The 19,911-nt window shown below is 41.0% G+C and overlaps 1 protein-coding gene across 4 annotated transcripts in view; it reads right to left on the bottom strand.

Annotated features, from left to right (window-relative positions):
* CACNA2D4 (calcium voltage-gated channel auxiliary subunit alpha2delta 4) overlaps window positions 1-19,911 on the bottom strand; it is a 197,073-nt gene that overhangs the window by 30,568 nt on the left and 146,594 nt on the right. For all 4 annotated transcript variants that reach the window (XM_048499810.1, XM_048499812.1, XM_048499811.1 and 1 more), the window contains 3 exons: window positions 7,627-7,688; window positions 6,255-6,269; window positions 508-552 (listed from right to left, as the gene is read on the bottom strand). In XM_048499810.1, the coding sequence (XP_048355767.1) occupies window positions 508-552; window positions 6,255-6,269; window positions 7,627-7,688 (122 nt within the window). The remainder of the gene's footprint in view (window positions 1-507; window positions 553-6,254; window positions 6,270-7,626; window positions 7,689-19,911) is intronic.

Below are 19,911 nucleotides of genomic sequence, written 5' to 3'. Positions count from 1 at the left end.
AATATAAACCAAAACACTGGTGACTTGCCGTCAGGGTGATCTGCACTTACTAGGATTTTTAAATCCGTTCAAACAGTTCAATTAAAGTCCTTCCAATTCTCATGCAATCCACAGAGATTGTTGCTGCCTGTCTGCCATTTCCAATTGCTTAATACCTTGATCAGGCACTTCAAACACAAATTCTGGGGTGTTCTGCCAAGAGGGTGGGACCTGAGTTCAGTTCCAGCTCAAACAAAATATTCATAGAGTGATCTTGGCCTCCCAGATCCTAGTCTGACATTCTAACCATTGAAATTTACCATCCTTAAGCTTTACTTTTCTCATATTTTAAAAAAGTAATCAAAACAAGCAAAAAATCCCAAAACAATATAAGTATATATCTCACAGGGATTTTACAGCGCTAAATGAATGAAGTGCTACATGAGCGAAGGCAGTGTTGTTAGATAGCATAACCATGGATCATCAGATTATATATCTAAACCCAGTAAAGAAATCCTGGCAACTTACATCATCCTGGCAGTTCAAGGGACACAGACCTTCTACACCACTGCACTAGAATGGAAAGGAGTCAAATAATATGTTACTTTAATCTGCATTCATATAAAGAACATGAAGTACATCTGCAGGACTTATTCAAGAATGGATCCATTTAATTGCTCTAACGCTCCTACGTCTTGTGCAAGTAGGCAAACTTCCCTCCTGTTTATCCCAGAAGGAGAATCTCATCAGGGGAATTAACCTGAAGGTATCTCAAATGACTCCCTGCTCACATTCTAAAATAAGCAGCCTTTTTTCTGGTGGGCAGAGACCATCTAGGAAGGAGTATTTTATTTTGAAAAGTCGTATGAACAAGCACTTTAGGAACTGGGATGGGCATATTTTAAACAGAAATTCACGTGCCTGTTCCTTCTATTAATCTGACTCTCAACAGGTCAGAACAAGAGTTAAAATGGTAAGGGTCTGTTAAATTGAAGCAACGTTCAATCAAACAAGGTCTTTGTCTCAGATAAGGTGAAGCCACTTCCCATGCTAATGAAAGGATGACTCTCCACAGTTCTACGGTCAACTATGTCTTTTCTGTAATTTCGTCTTCAGACTGAGATTCATGTATGCAAATGTGCAGAAAACATGCCTCTGGGATTACTGCTTGGACAATTATTGTCCCTGTTGGCCATTGTCAGTTGCTTCAGTTAGTCTGAGGAATGGGAGCTAAGGGGTATTCATAGTGTCAAAGCAATTTTTAGTAAAGGTAAGCATGGCAGATTCCCCCTGCTATTAAGAGGAATGATTGCTACACAGTGGATAGAAAACAGTAATAAGTGTTGGCTGCCTTTTACTTCCTGTCAACATTTGACAAATGATATATGAACAGTGTACTGTGGCCTCAGGCACTGTCCATTTGCTTTAGCTGGAAATTTACAGTAAACCCAACTTGATGGGTATCACAGCACTGAACTGAACAGGATTTGGAGAGTTAAATGATGAGTAAGAAAATCCTACTAATGCTCATGGCTTTGATAATTATCCTGCATTCTGTGGTTACTACCATAGATTTCCCCGCCCCCTATGCTGTTTTGTTTTGAAAAGTGAGTGGTTTTTAATATTCAATGTCCCCCTCTTGGACCCACACCTCAATGTGGAGAGAGGGTTTGTGAGTGTCAGCAAAGCTGACAGCAATACAGAGGCAGTTGGAGGCGGAGCCGGGGCAGGAGGATTATCTGTCAATCTCGGAGTTCCTGCCTATCAACATGTAGGATCAGAAACCCAAACAAGATGGTCTCCGCCTCCAGTAGAACTCCTAGCAGAGTCACTCAAGGTGAAATACCCACAGCTGAGACACCAGACCAAGATGCAGCCATCCCTTTCAGAGATCAACAGCTACATCAGCAGAAGAGAACAGATAGTTCTAATGGTGATGGGGTGGAGAAATACTTGAAGGGTAATTACTGGGCAGCAGCAGTTGTTAGTGATCAGACTACTCCCATGATCCTGAGGGGCAGTTATAAGAATATTAACACCCAACTATGTGTGTGTATAGCAAAGATTTGGTTCAGCATGGTGCCAGAAGGGACAAAATGGAGTCCAGACAGAAGACAGCTGGCATCTAAGGAGGTCTGACTCAAACACTGCAATCCTGTTACTCCTCCTCATACTTCTAATAAAATGCAAGTTATAGAACAACAGGTCTCTTGCCAGACACTACTAATCTCATGAGAATTGATATAATTTTCCCTCTCTGAAAGTACCCCTTGAATAGGTCTATTACCATTATACTCTTACAGCACCCATCCATTTCCTAAGGAATTGGATTCACACCCAGCTGCTTAATATGTCTTTTTGTTAAGACCAGAAGCCACCATTCAAAAGTCTCTGGAAGTAGCAGCACATTCTAATAAATCTCATTGACACATTGTGTTCTCATAAGACACACTCATCATTGCCTCAGGATACAATCACCCTACAAGTTAGGAAGTTAACTGCACTCGTGTGTGTGTTGGTACCATCCATACACCTGATGTTATCCTTCTTTCTGAGTCAATATGCACTGGTTGTGTATTGCTCTCTGCTCCTTGATCTTTTGGACAGGTATCATATTACACCAAACCAATTCCTTCTCTGTAACCCTCACTCTACACTTTATTTTCTTAGATTCTGTAAGCTTGCAAATACTCTTGTTTGTTTGTAATATCTCCATTTCAAAAATCCCCCTAGTCTTTCATTATAGTTTTTCTTGTTATTTTTCAGTCTATCTTTAAAAAGGGTCCCAAAATACACTGTTGATCACTTCTTGCTAAGCCTTCTATCTTTTAATTTTCCAAAATTAATTATTAGAAGGTAAACCACCAATTCAGGTAACACAGTAGTGGAAGGTGACACTGGCAGAGGATCTTTCATAGACAAGATAATGCCGCTGCAACGAACTGTGGTTAGTAGCACACAAGAATGCAGTGGCAAACCACTTCTGATAATCTCTTAGCTCAAAAATCCTATGATGAGACAATCCAAAACAAAAAAAAGATATAGCACTGGAAGATGGCACCCTCATGTCAGATGTTACTCAACCAGCTACTGAGGAAGAACTATTCCTAAAGATGCAACTGGATTAAAGCTAAAGGGACATTTATTCGTTGATGTGAATGAATGCAAAAGGAAAGTCCAAAGCCATTTGATGCATATAATATGAACATGGAATTTGAGAAACATGAATCAAGGTATGCTTGATATAGTAACATGAGAAATGGAATGCTTAAATGTTTAAATCCTGGGAGTGTGTGAACTGAAGTGGATTGGATGAGGACATTTTCAGTCAGAAAATTACAAAGTGTTTTACTCAGAGATGACAAAACAGAAGAAACTGAGTTGATTTAATAGAGAGGTGAGGCGAAGTATAGGCAGTCAGGGGATATAATGCAAAGTCTGACCAAATAATATCAGCCAGACTTCAGGAAAAGCCTATCAACATCACAATTATTCAAGTTTATGCCCCAACTAGAAATGCTGATGAGGAAGAAATTGAAAGTTGGGTGCTGTGTGGTTTCCGGGCTGTATGGCCGTGTTCTAGCAGCATTCTCTCCTGACGTTTCGCCTGCATCTGTGGCTGGCATCTTCAGAGGATCTGATGTTTGGAAAAGCAAGTGGAGTATATATCTGTTGGAGTGTCAGGGTGGGTGGAGAAACCTTGTCTGTGAGTAACAAAGAAGGCAACCAGGTCAATAGTTGAGGGCATCTGAATAGAAGTATGAGTAACAATGAAGACTATAGCATGGGCATAACACTGGAGATAGCAAGGTCACTGGTGGGAGCATCTGAATAGAGGTATCCTGGCCTTTGTTTCTTTTGTCTATGGTCATCCTGTGTTTGTGTGGAGCTGGTTAGACACTGTCTTGACTCTAGTATTTATCAACACTGGCAGCCAAGTTCTGTTCATTTTCATAGTTTCTTCCTTCCTGTTAAAATTGTCCATGTGCTTATGGATTTCAATTGCTTCTCTGTGTAGTCTGACGTAGTGGCTTTCAGAGTGGTCCAGAATTTCTGTTTTTTCAAATAATATTCTATGTCCAGGTTGGTTTATCATGTGAAATTGAAATCCATAAGCACATTGAAATCCATAAGCACATGGACATATCCATAAGCACGCTCAGGGCGGTGCACAACAGCATAACAACATAAAGAACAGATTTCCATTATTAAGTTCAAGAGGAGGTGAATCAGAAGAACTGTGATTGAAACTAGAGATATTATCAAGGAAGAATGCACAAAGTGTATTTCTGTAGTCAAAAGAAATGAAAAGCCTTGATAAGTGACTGATGCAACTTTTAAAATTGCTAAAGATAGATGTGAAGCAAAAGTAAAAGATGACTGAAGCAGAATCAAAAGTCTGAACACAGCATTCCAGCAACTGGTATGTAGAGATAAAGAGAACTATTATAATAACCAGTCTAAAGAAATAGAAGAGAACAACAAAAAAGCAGGAACAAGAGATCTGTTCTACAAGATCCAAGAAATCAAAGGGAAATTTAACGCATGGTAAGACATGCTGAAAGATCAACATGAAAATACATTAATTGAGAGGACAAAATAAAGAAAAGATGAGAACAATACACTGAAGTTCTATACAGAAGAATACAAGGATGACAGATTCCTTCCAAGAAGAAACGACAGTCTTAGAAAGTGAAGTGATTGCTGTACTGAGACCAAATGAAAGAAATAAACCAACAGTAGATAGGATCTGAATAAAGCTATTCCAAGCCACAGAAATAATCCAAATCTTGACAAGAATATGTCAACAAAAATGGAAAACAAAACAATGGCCCAAAGTCCGAAAAAAAAGACATCAAACACTGTAGCAACTATTGGACCATTATGTTAATTTCTCATGTGAGTAAAGTAATGCTCAAAATCTTACAACAGAGACTATTACCATATCTGGACCAAGAAATGTCAGGTGTTCAAGCTGGATTCAGTAAAGGAAGAAGCATGAAGCATGAATTAAAACATGAAGGAAAATGCAGATGGCTCCTTCAAAACGTTCACTTTCCCACAGCACAAACTTATGCACAACAGCTGGGTTTTTTTTGTATGTATGTTACAAAAGGTATGAGAAGAAATAAGTGGGGACTTGGTAAGGTTATATAAATCAGAGTTAGTAAAAGATTTCCAAGTGTGTATGGAAGAAGTCTGTGTGAGGGGAGAACCAGCACCAACATTTAGATCTCTTTTAAATAAAAAACAATATGCTTCTGTTAGATATAGAAATTTGCCCGATTTGTATTTCATGAACCAAGCTGTCATCTTGGCTGTATAACTGCCTCTTGCCTTGTCACTGTGCATTAGGCCAAGAGGTTATGCAACCCAGACAGCTAATTTGAGATGTAGATTCAAATCACTTAGCACCTACTTCATCCTGTTTCTTTGATTAAGCTGTACTATCTTGTCAAACAGGAATGCAAATATTTCCTGGAAATGAGAACTGATTGTGATAATCACTAGCCTGTTTATTCTTCTCATGCCCATCTGCACACTTATTAACATTTGTGGTGGGCTGCAGAAATGCCAATACACGCTTCTGATTGGCTTTGCACCACATGAGGTATCATACCTGTCACAGGGGCAAAAGAATCTTTTTTGGTATAAAGTGGTCCGCTGAGATTAGATATTATTCTTTTCCCCTCTAAATAAAGGCACACACCAGAAGATTAAATCTCAGATAAGTTTATCAGGAGCCACATTAACCTGTGGAAATGGGCAGCTAAAGTTTTTTATCATCTGGAGTTAAATATCATCACTTTGTAAACAACATCCCAATATGCTTCTGTTAAAGCATGGGTGTCCAACTCCGGTGCCCCAGATGTTCATGGACTACGATTCCCATCAGTCCCTGCCAGCATAGCCAATTGGCCATGCTGGCAAGAGATGATGGGAATTTGTAGTCCATGAACATCTGCAGCACCAGAGTTGGACACCCCTGTATTAAAGGGACAAGACATTCTTCCTCCAGGAATCCTACATACTATCTCAAGCTTTGACTTGTTTCCCAATCGTATGCCTTCCTCTGTTATCCAAGTCAACTTCACTGGTTTGCATGATCCAGTCCTCTATAACTTGTTCTGCCGTACCTGTTTACTCTACTCAGAAATGTACCCTACTCAACAGCAAGTCGGCAAAACAAATAAAACATGACTGCAAAAGCTTTATGAAGTACAGGTAAGGAATTCTGGGAAATGTCATGGTCTTCAAAAGTACTGTTAACTCACATCAGTGTCGTTGGGCTGAGAGATGATAAATGCGAATGTAGACAAGAGGCATCCAGAAGGGAAATGGAAGGAGGAGAGAAAATGTCCATTAGTATCTTCTTATTGAACCACTATTGAGTACAAGGAGCTGAACGAATAAGAAATATCAGCTTGATATAGAAATTGCTTATCACCTTGTATACTATAAGTTTTGTACTAGAACTTGCAGAACCATCTAGCAGAAATTAAAATACATCAGAAGTACACTTTGTGGTTGGCTGGATAGCTCTTTATATACAGCTACAAATTTTTAGAATTATAATATATAAAATTCTAAAAATTTGTAGCTGTATATAAAGAGCTATCCAGCCAACCACAAAGTGTACTTCTGATGTATTTTAATTTCTGCTAGATGGTAACATAATATGTTATATCATATATATCTAAATAATTATTTTTACTGATTAAGCTTCCTATTTTAATATTGGGCAATTTTTACTTTAAATTTTTTTAGCCTACCAAGCCAAAAGCAAACTTTGCAAGATATGATCATCATCACATGCAAGTACTTCTAACTGACTACTCTGAGTAACTCTAATATATTCAGTATTGGAGTTGCCTTTCCAAACTGTTCCATCAATTGTGGTTGGTTTCGCTGATTCCAAAATTTTATTTCAGCCTGTATATTTACAGTGCAACAAAACCTCTCCACAGCCCTCATTATCTTTTCTCTGCATCCAAGCACTTCTCTAACTGTCTGGAGTGTAATTATTTTTCAGTTTCTTAATGTAAAAAAAAAGTTAAGGTAAGTGCTAGAGGCATTAAGTTCCAAAATTAGTAACCAGCAAAACAATAAGCAGTCCAGAGTCCATAATATTAGTTTGTTTTTAACACGAATCTTTTGAAGTAAGTTTAATTAAAATTTTGAGAACAGAACGAATCTGGCTTAAATGGAGGCAATTTAAATGGGATGGTCTAAGATTGGGATTGTAAAAAGGAATAGGTAGGCATTTTGCCGGAAACTGGAGAGGATTTTGAATGGCTGAATTGGTACAGACATCATTCTGCAATTAAATTTGTCAGCTTCATTGGATTTAATGCCACGCCAAGCTTGTGACTGTTAACATGAAGTTCCAAGAACAGACTGGCAGCTGATGTAGCATTACAGTTATCAGAGGATTAGAAAAATGTATAATTTAAAAACTAATCTATTGCACAGATCTGTTTAATACAAATTTCTCACAAGTTCTATGAAAATGTGTAAAGGAAAATATCAGCTGTCCAAACCCCATGTCTGTGTATTACTATCAACATACCCTGTGTGATACTAGTGAAAGAAGAGGGACCCTTCCATTCTCACACAGTACATTGGCATAAATATTGCTATTCTCACCTGCTGTGTAGCTGTCCACAACTTCCGTTGGATTAATTCCAGATTAATTTGCACACCCACAGCTACGGGGAAACAGAGGGAGGAGAAGGATTGGAGAGGGAAAAAAATACAGAAACACATTATGGACAAATAAGAAATATTTGCCATGATGAAGCCATCAGAAGAAATCACACCATTTCCAAGTGCAAACGATAGGTAAGTGCTGAGTCAGACCACAACGTGAGAGTCAGAGGTTTAGCAAGGTGACAAAAAAGGAAGCAGCAACTGCTGTGCTGAAATACTGACACCTACCTCCCACTAAACACTACCAAGATACAAGAGGCTGCCAAAACACTTCCCCTTTGGGTGGCAGATTATAAAAGCCAATTGATGTAATTATGATTTAATAGGAAACTCTGGCTGAAGACAGGAAGCAATTTTTAAGAGAGATGGGAATTGTCTGATGGAAACATTGCTTCCCATAATGTATCTGCAATTTTTTTTTCTATCACAGATTTCTCTGGTCAAATATGTTTTACAGACAACAGACAAGCCCTGCAAAACCCATTTGACATAGGTATAAGGAAGAGGATGACGGGTGTTCACTTCATTAGCAATAATCTATCTTCTGCTCTTGAGAACAGAAACACTATGCTTCCAGTCTTATTCTATACAGTCTTAGAGGAAACTTTTGATAAACTTGAGGGCTGACTACTAACACGGCTATTCAGTGCACATTTAATAACTTTACAATGATCCTATCAAACCATGCAGATGTTCCTTCATAACAAAATATAGTACTAAGCATTTGTACAGCACTTCGGTTCAAAGAATTCAAAGGGTTTCATGAACAAGGTCTCAATTATTCTTACAACAGTCCCAAAAGGTAGGTTGGTATCATTATCTCCATACTGTGGCAGTGACACGGGGAGAGGTGGGGCAAGAGTAAGCAAATAGCCTCTTGGAAATCTGCTTTTACCCATTCGTTGTCTCTTCCCCTCCTAAGAGCAGAGTGCAAATCCCAGCCATGCAACTTGTCTGGCTCAGGAAGACGTACTAAATGGAACAAGAACAAATAAATCGCTTTGGGCATTCTGCTTCAGTTCCAGCTTGTCAGAATGACTCCTTCCAGGCACTGCCTGCATTCAAACAGCAAGTTCTGAGTGGTGTGTCAGCAAAGGGGCAAAACCCGGCGCTTATAAAGCTTGATGCATTCTGCCTAAGGAGGGAAAGGAAGAAAGAATCATGAAGGAGTCTGAAGCAAAAAGAAACAGAGCCGGAGGGGAATGTGTCAGCGGCTGCTATGACTGCCAATTGCCTGAAGGAAAACAAATTGTCCTGCCCAGCTAAATAGGACATTATTTATCAGGTGTTGTTATTGATCTCCCATTTACACACATTAAGCCTCAATTAAAAGGACAGGACATTTTCCTCTATGCCTGATGGCAATGTAACTGTCGCCGAGCAATAATATCTCAGAGTTGAGATTCCAAGGAATTGTTTGGCCATTGCGTTCACAGTTCAAGAGTCCATTCCCTCGCTTCAGCTAACTGTCCAAGCAGCCTGGCTTCAAAGGGCAGAAGTACATGTTACATGCAGTTCTGTGATTCATTTCACACAGTTCTTTTGGTTTATAAAATATAGTCACTGGGCTGTGATTTCAAGGGCCAGAACGGCCTAAGGAGGGGAAGCGAATTGTTTCTCCTCATGATATACTCCTGAGGAGAAATCATTCCTTCATAGCTGATCTTACCCCTTATCAGAGAAAACATATTTTGAATTTGGGTTATGCAGAGTTTAAAGACAAAACAATTAATCTGTACAAAGCTCAATTCTAAAAGACAAATTAAATAAGCTTCCCCTTATAGTTCTGTATTTACCAAAGATCTGCATATTTCAGCTAGATGAAGGAAGTATCTAAAATACAACTAACCCTCATATCATATGAAGCTGCTTGATACTGACTCGGACCATGGGTCCATCAGGTCAGTATTGTCTCCTGAGAATAGCTGCAGCTCTTCAGGGCCTCTGCTGGAGTTCTTCATATCACCTACTACCTGATCCTTTTAACCGGAGATGCTGATGGGGCTTGAACTGGAAACCTTCTGCATGCCAAGCGGATATTCTACCACTGAGCCACAGCCCCTCCCTCCAATAAACGGCATCTTTAATTACAGTTTTAATGAAAGCTTTAATCTTATTCCTATTATTGGGTTGGATCCTATGGCTATATGAGGTACTGACAGACCTTTCCTCACTGCACTCTTCCCATAGCAGCCCTTTGTGGATAGGACACTACAGATTTTAAATAATGTAATGGGAGGGGACACAGTGAGGAGGAGAAATGTTACCTCTTCAGTGCAGCATCCCATGATTGATAGTTTGTTGTCCACTGGGATCCCAACTGCCCTAATAGGGCTTGGGTCACAGAAGATGCTAACGGGGAAAAGATGTGTGAGATGCATGAAGCAATGGTCTGATGCAATACATGCCAGTTTCACATGTGGATTATTTTGCAGTCATGCCAATATATTTTTCTTGGTGCTACAGCTAGAAAGAGCGGGTGGGGAACTGAGAGAGTGGTTTGTCTAAACTTCTTGCGTTCATGAGACAAAAACTGGGAACAGAAAACTCCTGGTTCACATTTCAGTCCCTCACAATTGTTTATTCATTTCTAATTTCTAATATCCATATCTAACTGTCTACATCCAAAATATTAATCACTCAAAATTATTAAAGCATGTATCAGTAAATATATCATGTATCAGGGCCAGAATAAAAAAAGACAAATTCTTTGAGTAGCAGCAAGTAATAAAGACTGTCATATACAAATTCATGTAGATAGATATGTATAATGCAGGAAAAAAGATTTTAAAGCAGTTGCACTATTATCTATTCATAAAACCTGGCAGAAAAATATTTAGAAACAAACAGGGTAAAGGAGGAAAAAACAGAATTCAGTAAAATACCTGGGAAAATTAAAAAAAACAGTTTTTTGTCTGTGCCTCATGCATAAATTGGGCACCAGAAAAATGACTGTGGAAATTGATGTCCGAAACTCCTTCTCTTCAGTCTGAAGGCTGGGGCGTACAGCATAGGTGCTCAGAAGAAGAAACTGAGACACAAGTTTGAAGTTAAGTAGGCAGCCCTTCAGATATTTTCACTAGCCTATTAGTTCTGGGAATGGATGCTGGTATTCAGTTTTGAAGCAGTACAAAACCACAGATCAAACTTAATTTTGTACACCGAACCTGGCAGCTGCCATCAAGAGCACAGTAGATCATTTCTGTTTTGGGAGTCGCAGCATCAATGTCCTTCATCTCAGGTTTCTAATGCTGGTACTTCTCACAGTATATTTATTATAAAATGAGCCTGACTGCCACACAATGGGGAAGGAAGTTATTTCCTACAGCTGCTTTATCTCTGAGCATTAACAGTCAGAGAAAACATAATATCCATCTGGATCTAGGTTCTCCAGATGTCATGGAAGCAGTATCAGTTGAGTTACTCTGGGGATGCAATGCAGAGACATTTAACACAATAAAAGCCAGAATATAATTAGACAAGTTGTTAAACATGACTTGTATTTAACATGAGATTCACTACTTACGCTAAAAACAGAGGAGGGACCAAATCAGCTCCTGAGTACAGTGGCAGGAGGGAATTTTTCATTCCCTCCATTCCACCCTCCCCATTTTTACTAGAAGAAAAGTTGTGAGGTGGTCGAGTTATTTGTCTTACTGTCAACTCCACATATCTCCTGGGCAGATTTCAGTCTGAGCGCTAATGTCCTATTAAGCAAAATTCTTCCCATAATAATGCTTTATTTCAAAGGTGCCTGCAGGTATCTTATTATGTAAAATGCCAGCTGACATGGCAACGACTCACTTCTAGCCAATCACCACACACAAGGCTTGGAGTGGGGCTTACACCGAACAGGTAAAAAACAACTCGAAGAAAACAGTAGCATGTGGTGGCTACTCGCTCACATACTCTCTTTCCTCCCTGACTGCTGAATAATTACAGAGGAGGAGCAAACACAGGCATTGGCCACTCCCCATGGGAGGGTCACAGTTGCTGGCGGCTGCAACAGCACCATTCGTTGTGTTGCAATACAGGCATCCAGGAAGAGATGTAGCTGTTCAGGAACAGGAGGTGGAAGAGGAGAGAGCTGGAGACACAGGGCCATGGGGTGGGGGAGGAAAGGCAGGAGGGGCCACCCCTCTCAGTGGGTGCTATTAACCATTGCCTGCCAATGCAGGTGTCTGGGAAGAGGAGGAGGACAAGGAGACAGCTGATGATGTGGGGCCAAGAAGGAGGAAAGACAGGAGGGGTTGGCCCCTTCAGTGGGCACCGTTAACTCACCAACAGTTTTCTGTTGTATTTGTTCATACAACAGGCTTTTCTACTAGTTGAGATTATAAATAATTCTAATAGCAACTCTTCAACATTTCTGGCAGAAACTGTTTTTCGTAATGGCTTTTAATCTACACAGCCAACCACAAACCCTGTTGCCTTGAAGTCCCACCTAGCCCTGCCCACTTTCTAAAAGTGATTGGCAGGCAGCAGATGAGTGCCATAATATCCATGGCCATGGCCACCATACTGGGGATTCCTACTCTACCTTGTTTCCATGGGAAACAATTGGACAAATCTGGTAGCCTCCTTGGAGGTGGGGATAGTCATCCTGCTGGGAAGGCAACTCCTTCTATTTTCTAGTAATCTCTCACTCACTCTTAAAATAAGTACAAAAGATATGTGTGCAAAAGCATGTCAGTGATGAAGTACATAACATATAATAAAAGATAAGTGTCTAAAATGAAGATCAGTGATTTGCAGGTCTGACAAGATGTCTTGAGAAGGAGGAGGAGGAAGAGGAGGAGGAAGAGCAGCAGGAGGAGAAGTTTGGATTTATACCCCACCTTACAAGGTGGCTTAAACATAGCAGGCCTGACAAGATGGCAGGTCTGACAAAATGAGAGGAGGAGGAAGAGGAGGAGGAGGAGGAGGAGGAGGAGGAGGAGAGTAGTAGCAGTAGTAGTAGTTTGGCTTTATATCCCACCTTACAAGGTGGCTTACTAGCTCTTTTCCCTCCCCCCCCACCCCACAACAGACATCTTGTAAGGCAGGTGGGATTGAGAAAGTTCCAAAGAACTGTGACTAGCCCAAGGTCACCCAGCAGGGATGTAGGAGTGCAGAAACACATCTGATCAGAGGTGGGATGCAGCCTATTTGCACCTATTCGGTAGAACCAGTTACTAAAATTTTCTCAGTTTGGAGAACCGGTTATTAATGATTAACTCCACTAGGGACAAGGGGGTAATCTCTGGGGATGCAAAATCGCCCCCCAGGGGCCCCTGTGGCCCCCTGCCCCCCATGGCACCCCCCACGTGTGTATGAACTGTATGAAATAATACAATATATAGTAATTCTATTTTTTTTTGTTCATTGGTATAAAGGTTGGGAAAGTATTATAGGTAAAGATTTTTCATTTTCTTTTTTTCCCCTTGAAATTTATATTGGAAAGAGAGGAGTTTAAACTACTCTTTTAGATTAAGGATTTTGGATCTGTTAGTTTTCTTTCAAGTGGAATAGATAAAGTAGTTATAGGAATCTGAAGGGGAAGTAGAAAGTAGGGAGGGAGGGAAATATGGGGAGGCAACATAGGATGTTTTAGTTGGGGGGGGTTGAGAGAGATAGACAATTAGATATGTTTGTAATATGTTAACAATTGTAAAGAGTTTTTGGTTTCTCTCCTTACTTATGTTATTATTTAAAATCAATCAATATCTATATATATAAAAATCTAACAGTGTGTTTGTCCCTGATGGTGTCCCTCAGAAGCTGCTGGACGGATCGCCCCCAAATTTTCACAGGACGTCCCTCCCTGTTGCTGGCAGATACTCGGACCTTCAAACCACAGAAAGTCCATACCTGAGCCAGGTAAAATGTCTTTTTCCTGGTGCACCAGGCCATGAAGCTGTCTCTGTTTAACTGTCACCCTTAGAATGTTCGTGCAGCCTGTCTGTCTGTGGCCTGAGGGCTTAGAATGTTCGTGCAGATGGGCAGAGATGAGCAGTGAAAACAGCAAATAGGTAATACTGTTAGGTAATACGAGTGGAAGTGAAACACATACATACTTTGCCGTGTGAGACGTCAGGTGGGGTTCCCCCCCTCACACGCAGGTAACTTTCACTCTCTTTGCCTCACCCACTGCTACCACACAACACCCATCCAGCTCATCCTCACACACCTCACTCTGCCCTCCCTCACATCCAACCACCACTTACCCACTTCCTCACCCATATTCGCCACAGCTCTCTTTTACTAAAAGCGAGTTGGAGTTTGCCTTTTTCTTCTAAGAAAGTCCGCGGGGTGGGGGCGAACCTACATTACCCGCTCCGCTTCTTTTGCACATGGCCCTTTATGAACCCAGGGAGCTGGCCTCGATCTGAGCGCCTCACCACCCTGCCTCTGCTGCCTGACTGGGATAGCATGCTTGCCCCAGTTCTGCCTTACCCAAGCCAGGACTGTGCGTGTCAACCAGCCTCATGGACAGCGGGATTCACACTCTGGACATTTCCATTGCAGAATGGGAAGGGTTACCTTATGCTAAAAAAACCAGACAGCACCATATAACGATGTGCATTGAAAAGGGAAAGAGGGATTCCATTTGACCAACCCAAAAGGCTATGCTGGGGATCATTGGACCTGCATGGACATCTGTGTGGGTTGCGGACTGTGATGAGAAGGACAATTGCCACAGCAACGCGTGGCTGGGCTCGCTAGTAATTATATAAAAAAGAAATAATACACTACCTTTTGGTATATTGCTTTTTTAATACTTTAAACAGTCATTATTTGAATCTAGAGGCGGGGCGAAAGGGAACTGTACCTGGGGCGCGCAAGCCCTGCGTCCTTGCAACAGCCCTGCCCAGGAATGCCCCGCCCCCGGAATGCCTGGCCATGCCCCCGCCCAGCCCCATTGGAGCTACTCCACTGTTTGAATCCCACCACCATCGGAACCTGTTACTAAAATTTTTGAATCCCACCACTGCATCTGACTCACCAGATGATCCTCTGCAACTCAGATAGAGGAAATCAAACCCAGATTCAGGTTCTCCAGATTAGAATCCACCTGCTCTTAACCACTACACTACCCTGGCTCTCAAGATGTGTTAAGAAGTGTGCTGTCTCCCTGGGCCAACAATCCATGATGTCACAGAGAGGCTGACAACACTTGTCAAGCCCACTCACCGTTATCCCTTCCTTTTGATCCACATGGGAACAAATGATGCTGCAAGATGTACCTTTTGGGACATCACAAGGGATGTTGAAGCTCTGGGAAGGAAGCTGGAGGATCTGGATAGAGAGGTCATCATTTCAACTCTACTCCCAATTGAAGGACATGGCCCAGGGAGGAAAAGAAGAATAGTGGAGGTGAACAACTGGTGCCACCAGGAACATTTTGGCTTCTAAAACCATAGTTTGCAGCTTTGTGAAGATTGACTATTGGTTTGACACCTGGTTTTGACAACAGTACATGTGAAAGGGATGTGGGAGTCTTAGTAGACCATAAACCGAACATGAGTGAACAGCGTGATGCGGCAGCCATGAAAGCCAATGCAATTCTGGACTGCATCAACAGGAGCATAGTGCCTATAGGAGCAGCAGTGGTGTAGTGGTTAAGAAATGGTGTACTCTAATCTGGAGGAATCGGGTTTGATTCCCTGCTCTGCCACTTGAGCTGTGGAGGCTTACTTGGGGAATTCAGATTAGCCTGTACACTCCAACACATGCCAGCTGGGTGACCTTGGGCTAGTCATAGTTCTTCTGAGCTCTCTCAGCCCCACCTACATCACAGGGTGTTTGTTGTGAGGGGGGAAGGGAAAGGAGTTTGTAAGCCCCTTTGAGTCTCCTTGCAGGAGAGAAAGGGGGGATATAAATCCAACTCTTCTCTTCTACTCCTTCTTCTAGATCAGGGGTAGGGAACCTGCGGCTCTCCAGATGTTCAGGAACTACAATTCCCATCAGCCTCTGTCAGCATGGCCAATTGGCCATGCTGGTAGGGGCTGATGGGAATTGTAGTTCCTGAACATCTGGAGAGCCGCAGGTTCCCTACCCCTGTTCTAGATCAAGGGAAATAATAGTACCACTCCATTCTGCACTGGTCAGACCTCACCTGGAATACTGTGTCCAGATCTGGGTGCCCCAATTCAAGAGAAATATTGACAAGCTGGAGCGGGTTCAGAGGAGGGCAACCAAAATGGTAAAAGGTTTGGAATCCATGCCCTACAAGGAGAGTTAGGGAGCTGGGGATGTTTAGTCTGGAGAAGAGAAGGTGAAGGGGGTGACATGACAGCCATGTTTAAATATTTGAAGGGATGTCATGTTGCAGAGGGAGTGAGTTTGTTTTCTGCTGTTCTAACCATTAGGAAGAACTTCCTGGCAGTAAGGGCTGTTCAACAGTGGAATATACTATCTTGGAGTGTGGTGGAGTCTCCTTCTTTGGAGGTTTTTAAAGAGAGGCTAGATGGTCATCTGCCAGGAGTGCTTTGATTGTGTATTCCTGCATGGCAGGAGATTGGACTTGATGGACCTTGTGGTCTCTTCCAACCCTATGATTCTTTGACAAAGAAGATAAGAGTTTTGTCACTAAAATTTTAAATGGATTAATATTCCTCTTTCAGCAGCACATCATAGAGCACTTAGCCTCTTTAAAGAGTAGCTTTTTTGAAAATAGAGTGTGTCACATTCATCAGCACTTTGACAGATAGCAGCCAATTAGTACCTGGGACTTTCAGATGACCAAATTCAAAACTGCACCACTTATAGCAAAGCATTTGCTTGCTGGGGAAAGAGCAGCATTTCTCATCTCTGGATACTGCAATCACCCACCTCCCCCAGTTTTAGTAACTTGTAAACATTGCCTGTACAAAACTACACTATATGAAAATGGCATTATGACTAATATCCTTTAGATCCTGTTAGATGGGGAAACATTACAGGCTATAAAGAATGTGATTTGTTTGTTGATTCAGTCTGGAAAGCAATCTGCCTTGGTACACGGGAGTAAATTTCACGTTACCCTTTGAAACCAACTCAAATGAGAATCACACACACACACACCCTTATCACAGCCGGATTGTATCACTGGGAACAAGCATTAGTCAGAACATGCAGTTTTCATAAGCCTGTTGAGCAGTGAATGTCAGGACTGCTAACCTTGGAAGCATAAGAATCTCATGTTTTCTCTAAGAGACATTGAAATCCTAGCAAATTGCCCAAAAGGAATGAAAAACATGGCAAGGAATGTATTCTGTATGCATTCTACAAAAAAATCCTCACTGAATGTAATGATTTGTAGGATGGGCAAGATAGAACAGTAATGATTAAGGGGAAGATTACTAAGGAACTGATGTGGAACCTATTAATATAAATTAGGAGACAGTAGATGACTGGGGGGGGGAACAGAAGGGTATGAGTAAATATAATGGAAAAAGGAAGGCAATTCAAGGCCAACAAAAGGACTCTTTCTTAGAGTCCAATCTACACACAGGTAGACATATAAAACAGTGTTGCTTGACTCTGTTTTGGGTGGATACATGTAATATTTGTAATTGGCTCTTCTAAATTATGCAGAAATACACTTGGGAACAGCCTGCCCTTTCTCCTTCTCTGTGTTCTGAAGGAACATATGGTGAACAAGGCACTCATCCATCCTTTACAATGGAAGCCGCACACTGATATACAAATACTTGGGTATTTTCCCCTAAGTTAGAAGCTGATCCAGCCAGACTAGAGATGTAGGAGATCCATAAGCAGGTCTTCTGATGTCTCTGTTTCTCTTAAAATCAAATGGAGGGAATTCAATTGGGACACTGGGAGAGGAAATATAATATTTTTATTTTGTCATGTTCTGGATCTGCATTGTCCTCCTAACCTCTTATTCGTCCCACCTGGAAAAGTACATTTCCTCTTTTCCAAGGCCATATGGAAGGATGTGGATTATAAACATTCATTTTACAGGATGTAGAATGTTATAGTAGAATCTTGAATCTAAGCTGGGTCAGTACTGGGTCAGTGGAAGGGAGACCTCTAAGGAAAACTCTGCGGAGAAAGGCAATGTCAAATCACCTTTGTTTAATCACTTGCTTTGAAAATCCCACCACAGGTTGCAACCCCATCAGTAGGTTGCAACTTGTCAGCACTTTACACACACACATTGATTTTACATATTCAAAGGCAAGTTCATACATCACATATTATTATTATTATAAAATATTTATTCACTACTCTCTCCCAACAGAGACTCAAAGTGGCTACAACATTCTTCTGTCTGACTCCATTTTACTCTCAGAATAACAGTGTCCTGCAAAAGTTTCTTATTTGAAGAAATCTATCATCCTTTCATCTCTTCTGTATAGCACTTTAGTGTGCCTATCCTTTCTTTATTTGTACTATTCAGTTATTGAAGGGCAGAGTACTCATTAACATTTCCAAGTAACAATGATATAGTGTACATTTGTGTCCCAAGGTTCAGAAATCCTTGCAACCATTGGATGATAGAGGTTCCGACTATTAGCTCCATACACTCCATGTCCACTGAATTACAAAATAGATGATCTAAATAGACTAAATAGGCTAGATCAGTGGTTCCCAAAGTGGGCGCCACCACGCCCTTGTGGGTGCTGCAGCGATCCAGGGGGGCGGTGATGGCCACAGGTAGAAACATTAATACATATATCTTTCTGTTTAATTGGTATTAAAAAATTTAAAAAATTAATTTCCAGGGGGCGCTAAGTAATATTTTTTCTGGAAAGGGGGCGGTAGGCCAAATAAGTTTGCAACCACTGGGTTAGATGATCGAAATAGACTTTATGTTGACCTGATTTTCCTAGTTGCCCAGAAGTTTAAGCTGGTACAAAATGAAGCAGTTTGCCTCTTCCCTTGATTGCAGAAAACCCATAACACTAATGTGCCAGCATCTACACTGTATCCCCCTTTTTTTCTTTTGGGCATAGTTCAGCTTACTGGTTTTTATGCTGAAGTCCATAATAGCTTGGGTCCCTTATGTTTCATCATGGTCATGAACATTAACTTAGGACACTTTTGGGATTGTATCAGCTACCTCTCAAGTCACATCCTAAGGTTAAACAGCATGGACTCACAGAGACATGTTCTTGCAAATTTTCAGCTTCTTCCTCCAAGCACGCGTCTCTTCTGCAGATTCTGAATGACTGTCCCATTTAGACTGGTTTTTAACAGTATGCAGACAAAGGTGATTTTAATTGTGTGTTTTGATTTGATTGTGTGTCATTTTTAAAGTATTGTTATTCGTATTGTACATTGGTAAGGGGTAGGACAAAAATGGAATGAGACAGAATGAGGAATTATATATGCCCCCCCCTCCCCTCCCCAAGCAAGCTGTTGTATCAGCTTTCATACTTGTCCGGTCGAAGATTACACTTTGACAGTGCATTTCTTTATGTCCATGCTGTCAATTCCACATGTATTAGATTCATGACATTTCTGTCCTCATTATGCTGTCATGGCAGCTGACTTAAAAACACACACATATTCTTTCACAACAGTTGTTCAATCTTTTTCATTCTCCCTTAATTGAACTATGTCAGTGTCTACCAGCTCTCTTCCCCAAGTGCCAAGCCTATCATTACTGAATGTCCAAAAGCAATTTTATTTAAAAATAATAAAAATGAACTCAAGCAAACATAGTATGCCCAAGGGGAGGGGGAGAGCTGAAAAGAAGCCAAAGCCAAAAAGAGAGAGTCATTTTTGCATGATTTAGAATTGGGGATAGAGGAGACTAAAGGGAAATTCAATGCAAGAGAGAAAGAAAGGTTTGATCAGAAATGGGGGGAAATGTCAGAAAACAAAACAGAACATGTCACACAGATCACATCTCTGGCATTGTACTGAAAGACAATGTACATATTATTTAGACTTGAGGAGATAAAATTCATTGCAGGTATGTAAGGTCTGTGTGGGAGGGATCCCATTTGTTCAAGCTCCCTGACATGAAAACATCTTCCATGTATTAAGTGAGCATATAAAAAAGGAATGCTGAGCACAATGCTGCCCTCTCTGATGCTTTATTACACGCAAGGCTTATTTTACATAAATAAGCATTAAATATATATAAGCCACCATTTGCAATCCAAATTCCTACACATCTAGAATTCTATCCTCTCCATCTGCATTGTGAGGCCTTTCAGAATCATTCACAGCAATGTAAGAGACAGGGAGAAGACAAGGTCCATTTTGAGTGTTCGCTGAGGATAACAT

Source organism: Sphaerodactylus townsendi, linkage group LG06 (genome assembly GCF_021028975.2).
Source record: "Sphaerodactylus townsendi isolate TG3544 linkage group LG06, MPM_Stown_v2.3, whole genome shotgun sequence".
Taxonomy (NCBI): Eukaryota; Metazoa; Chordata; class Lepidosauria; order Squamata; family Sphaerodactylidae; genus Sphaerodactylus; species Sphaerodactylus townsendi.
The sequence above is the reverse complement of the archived record's forward strand: the minus strand, read 5'-3'. Positions and strand labels throughout refer to the sequence as shown.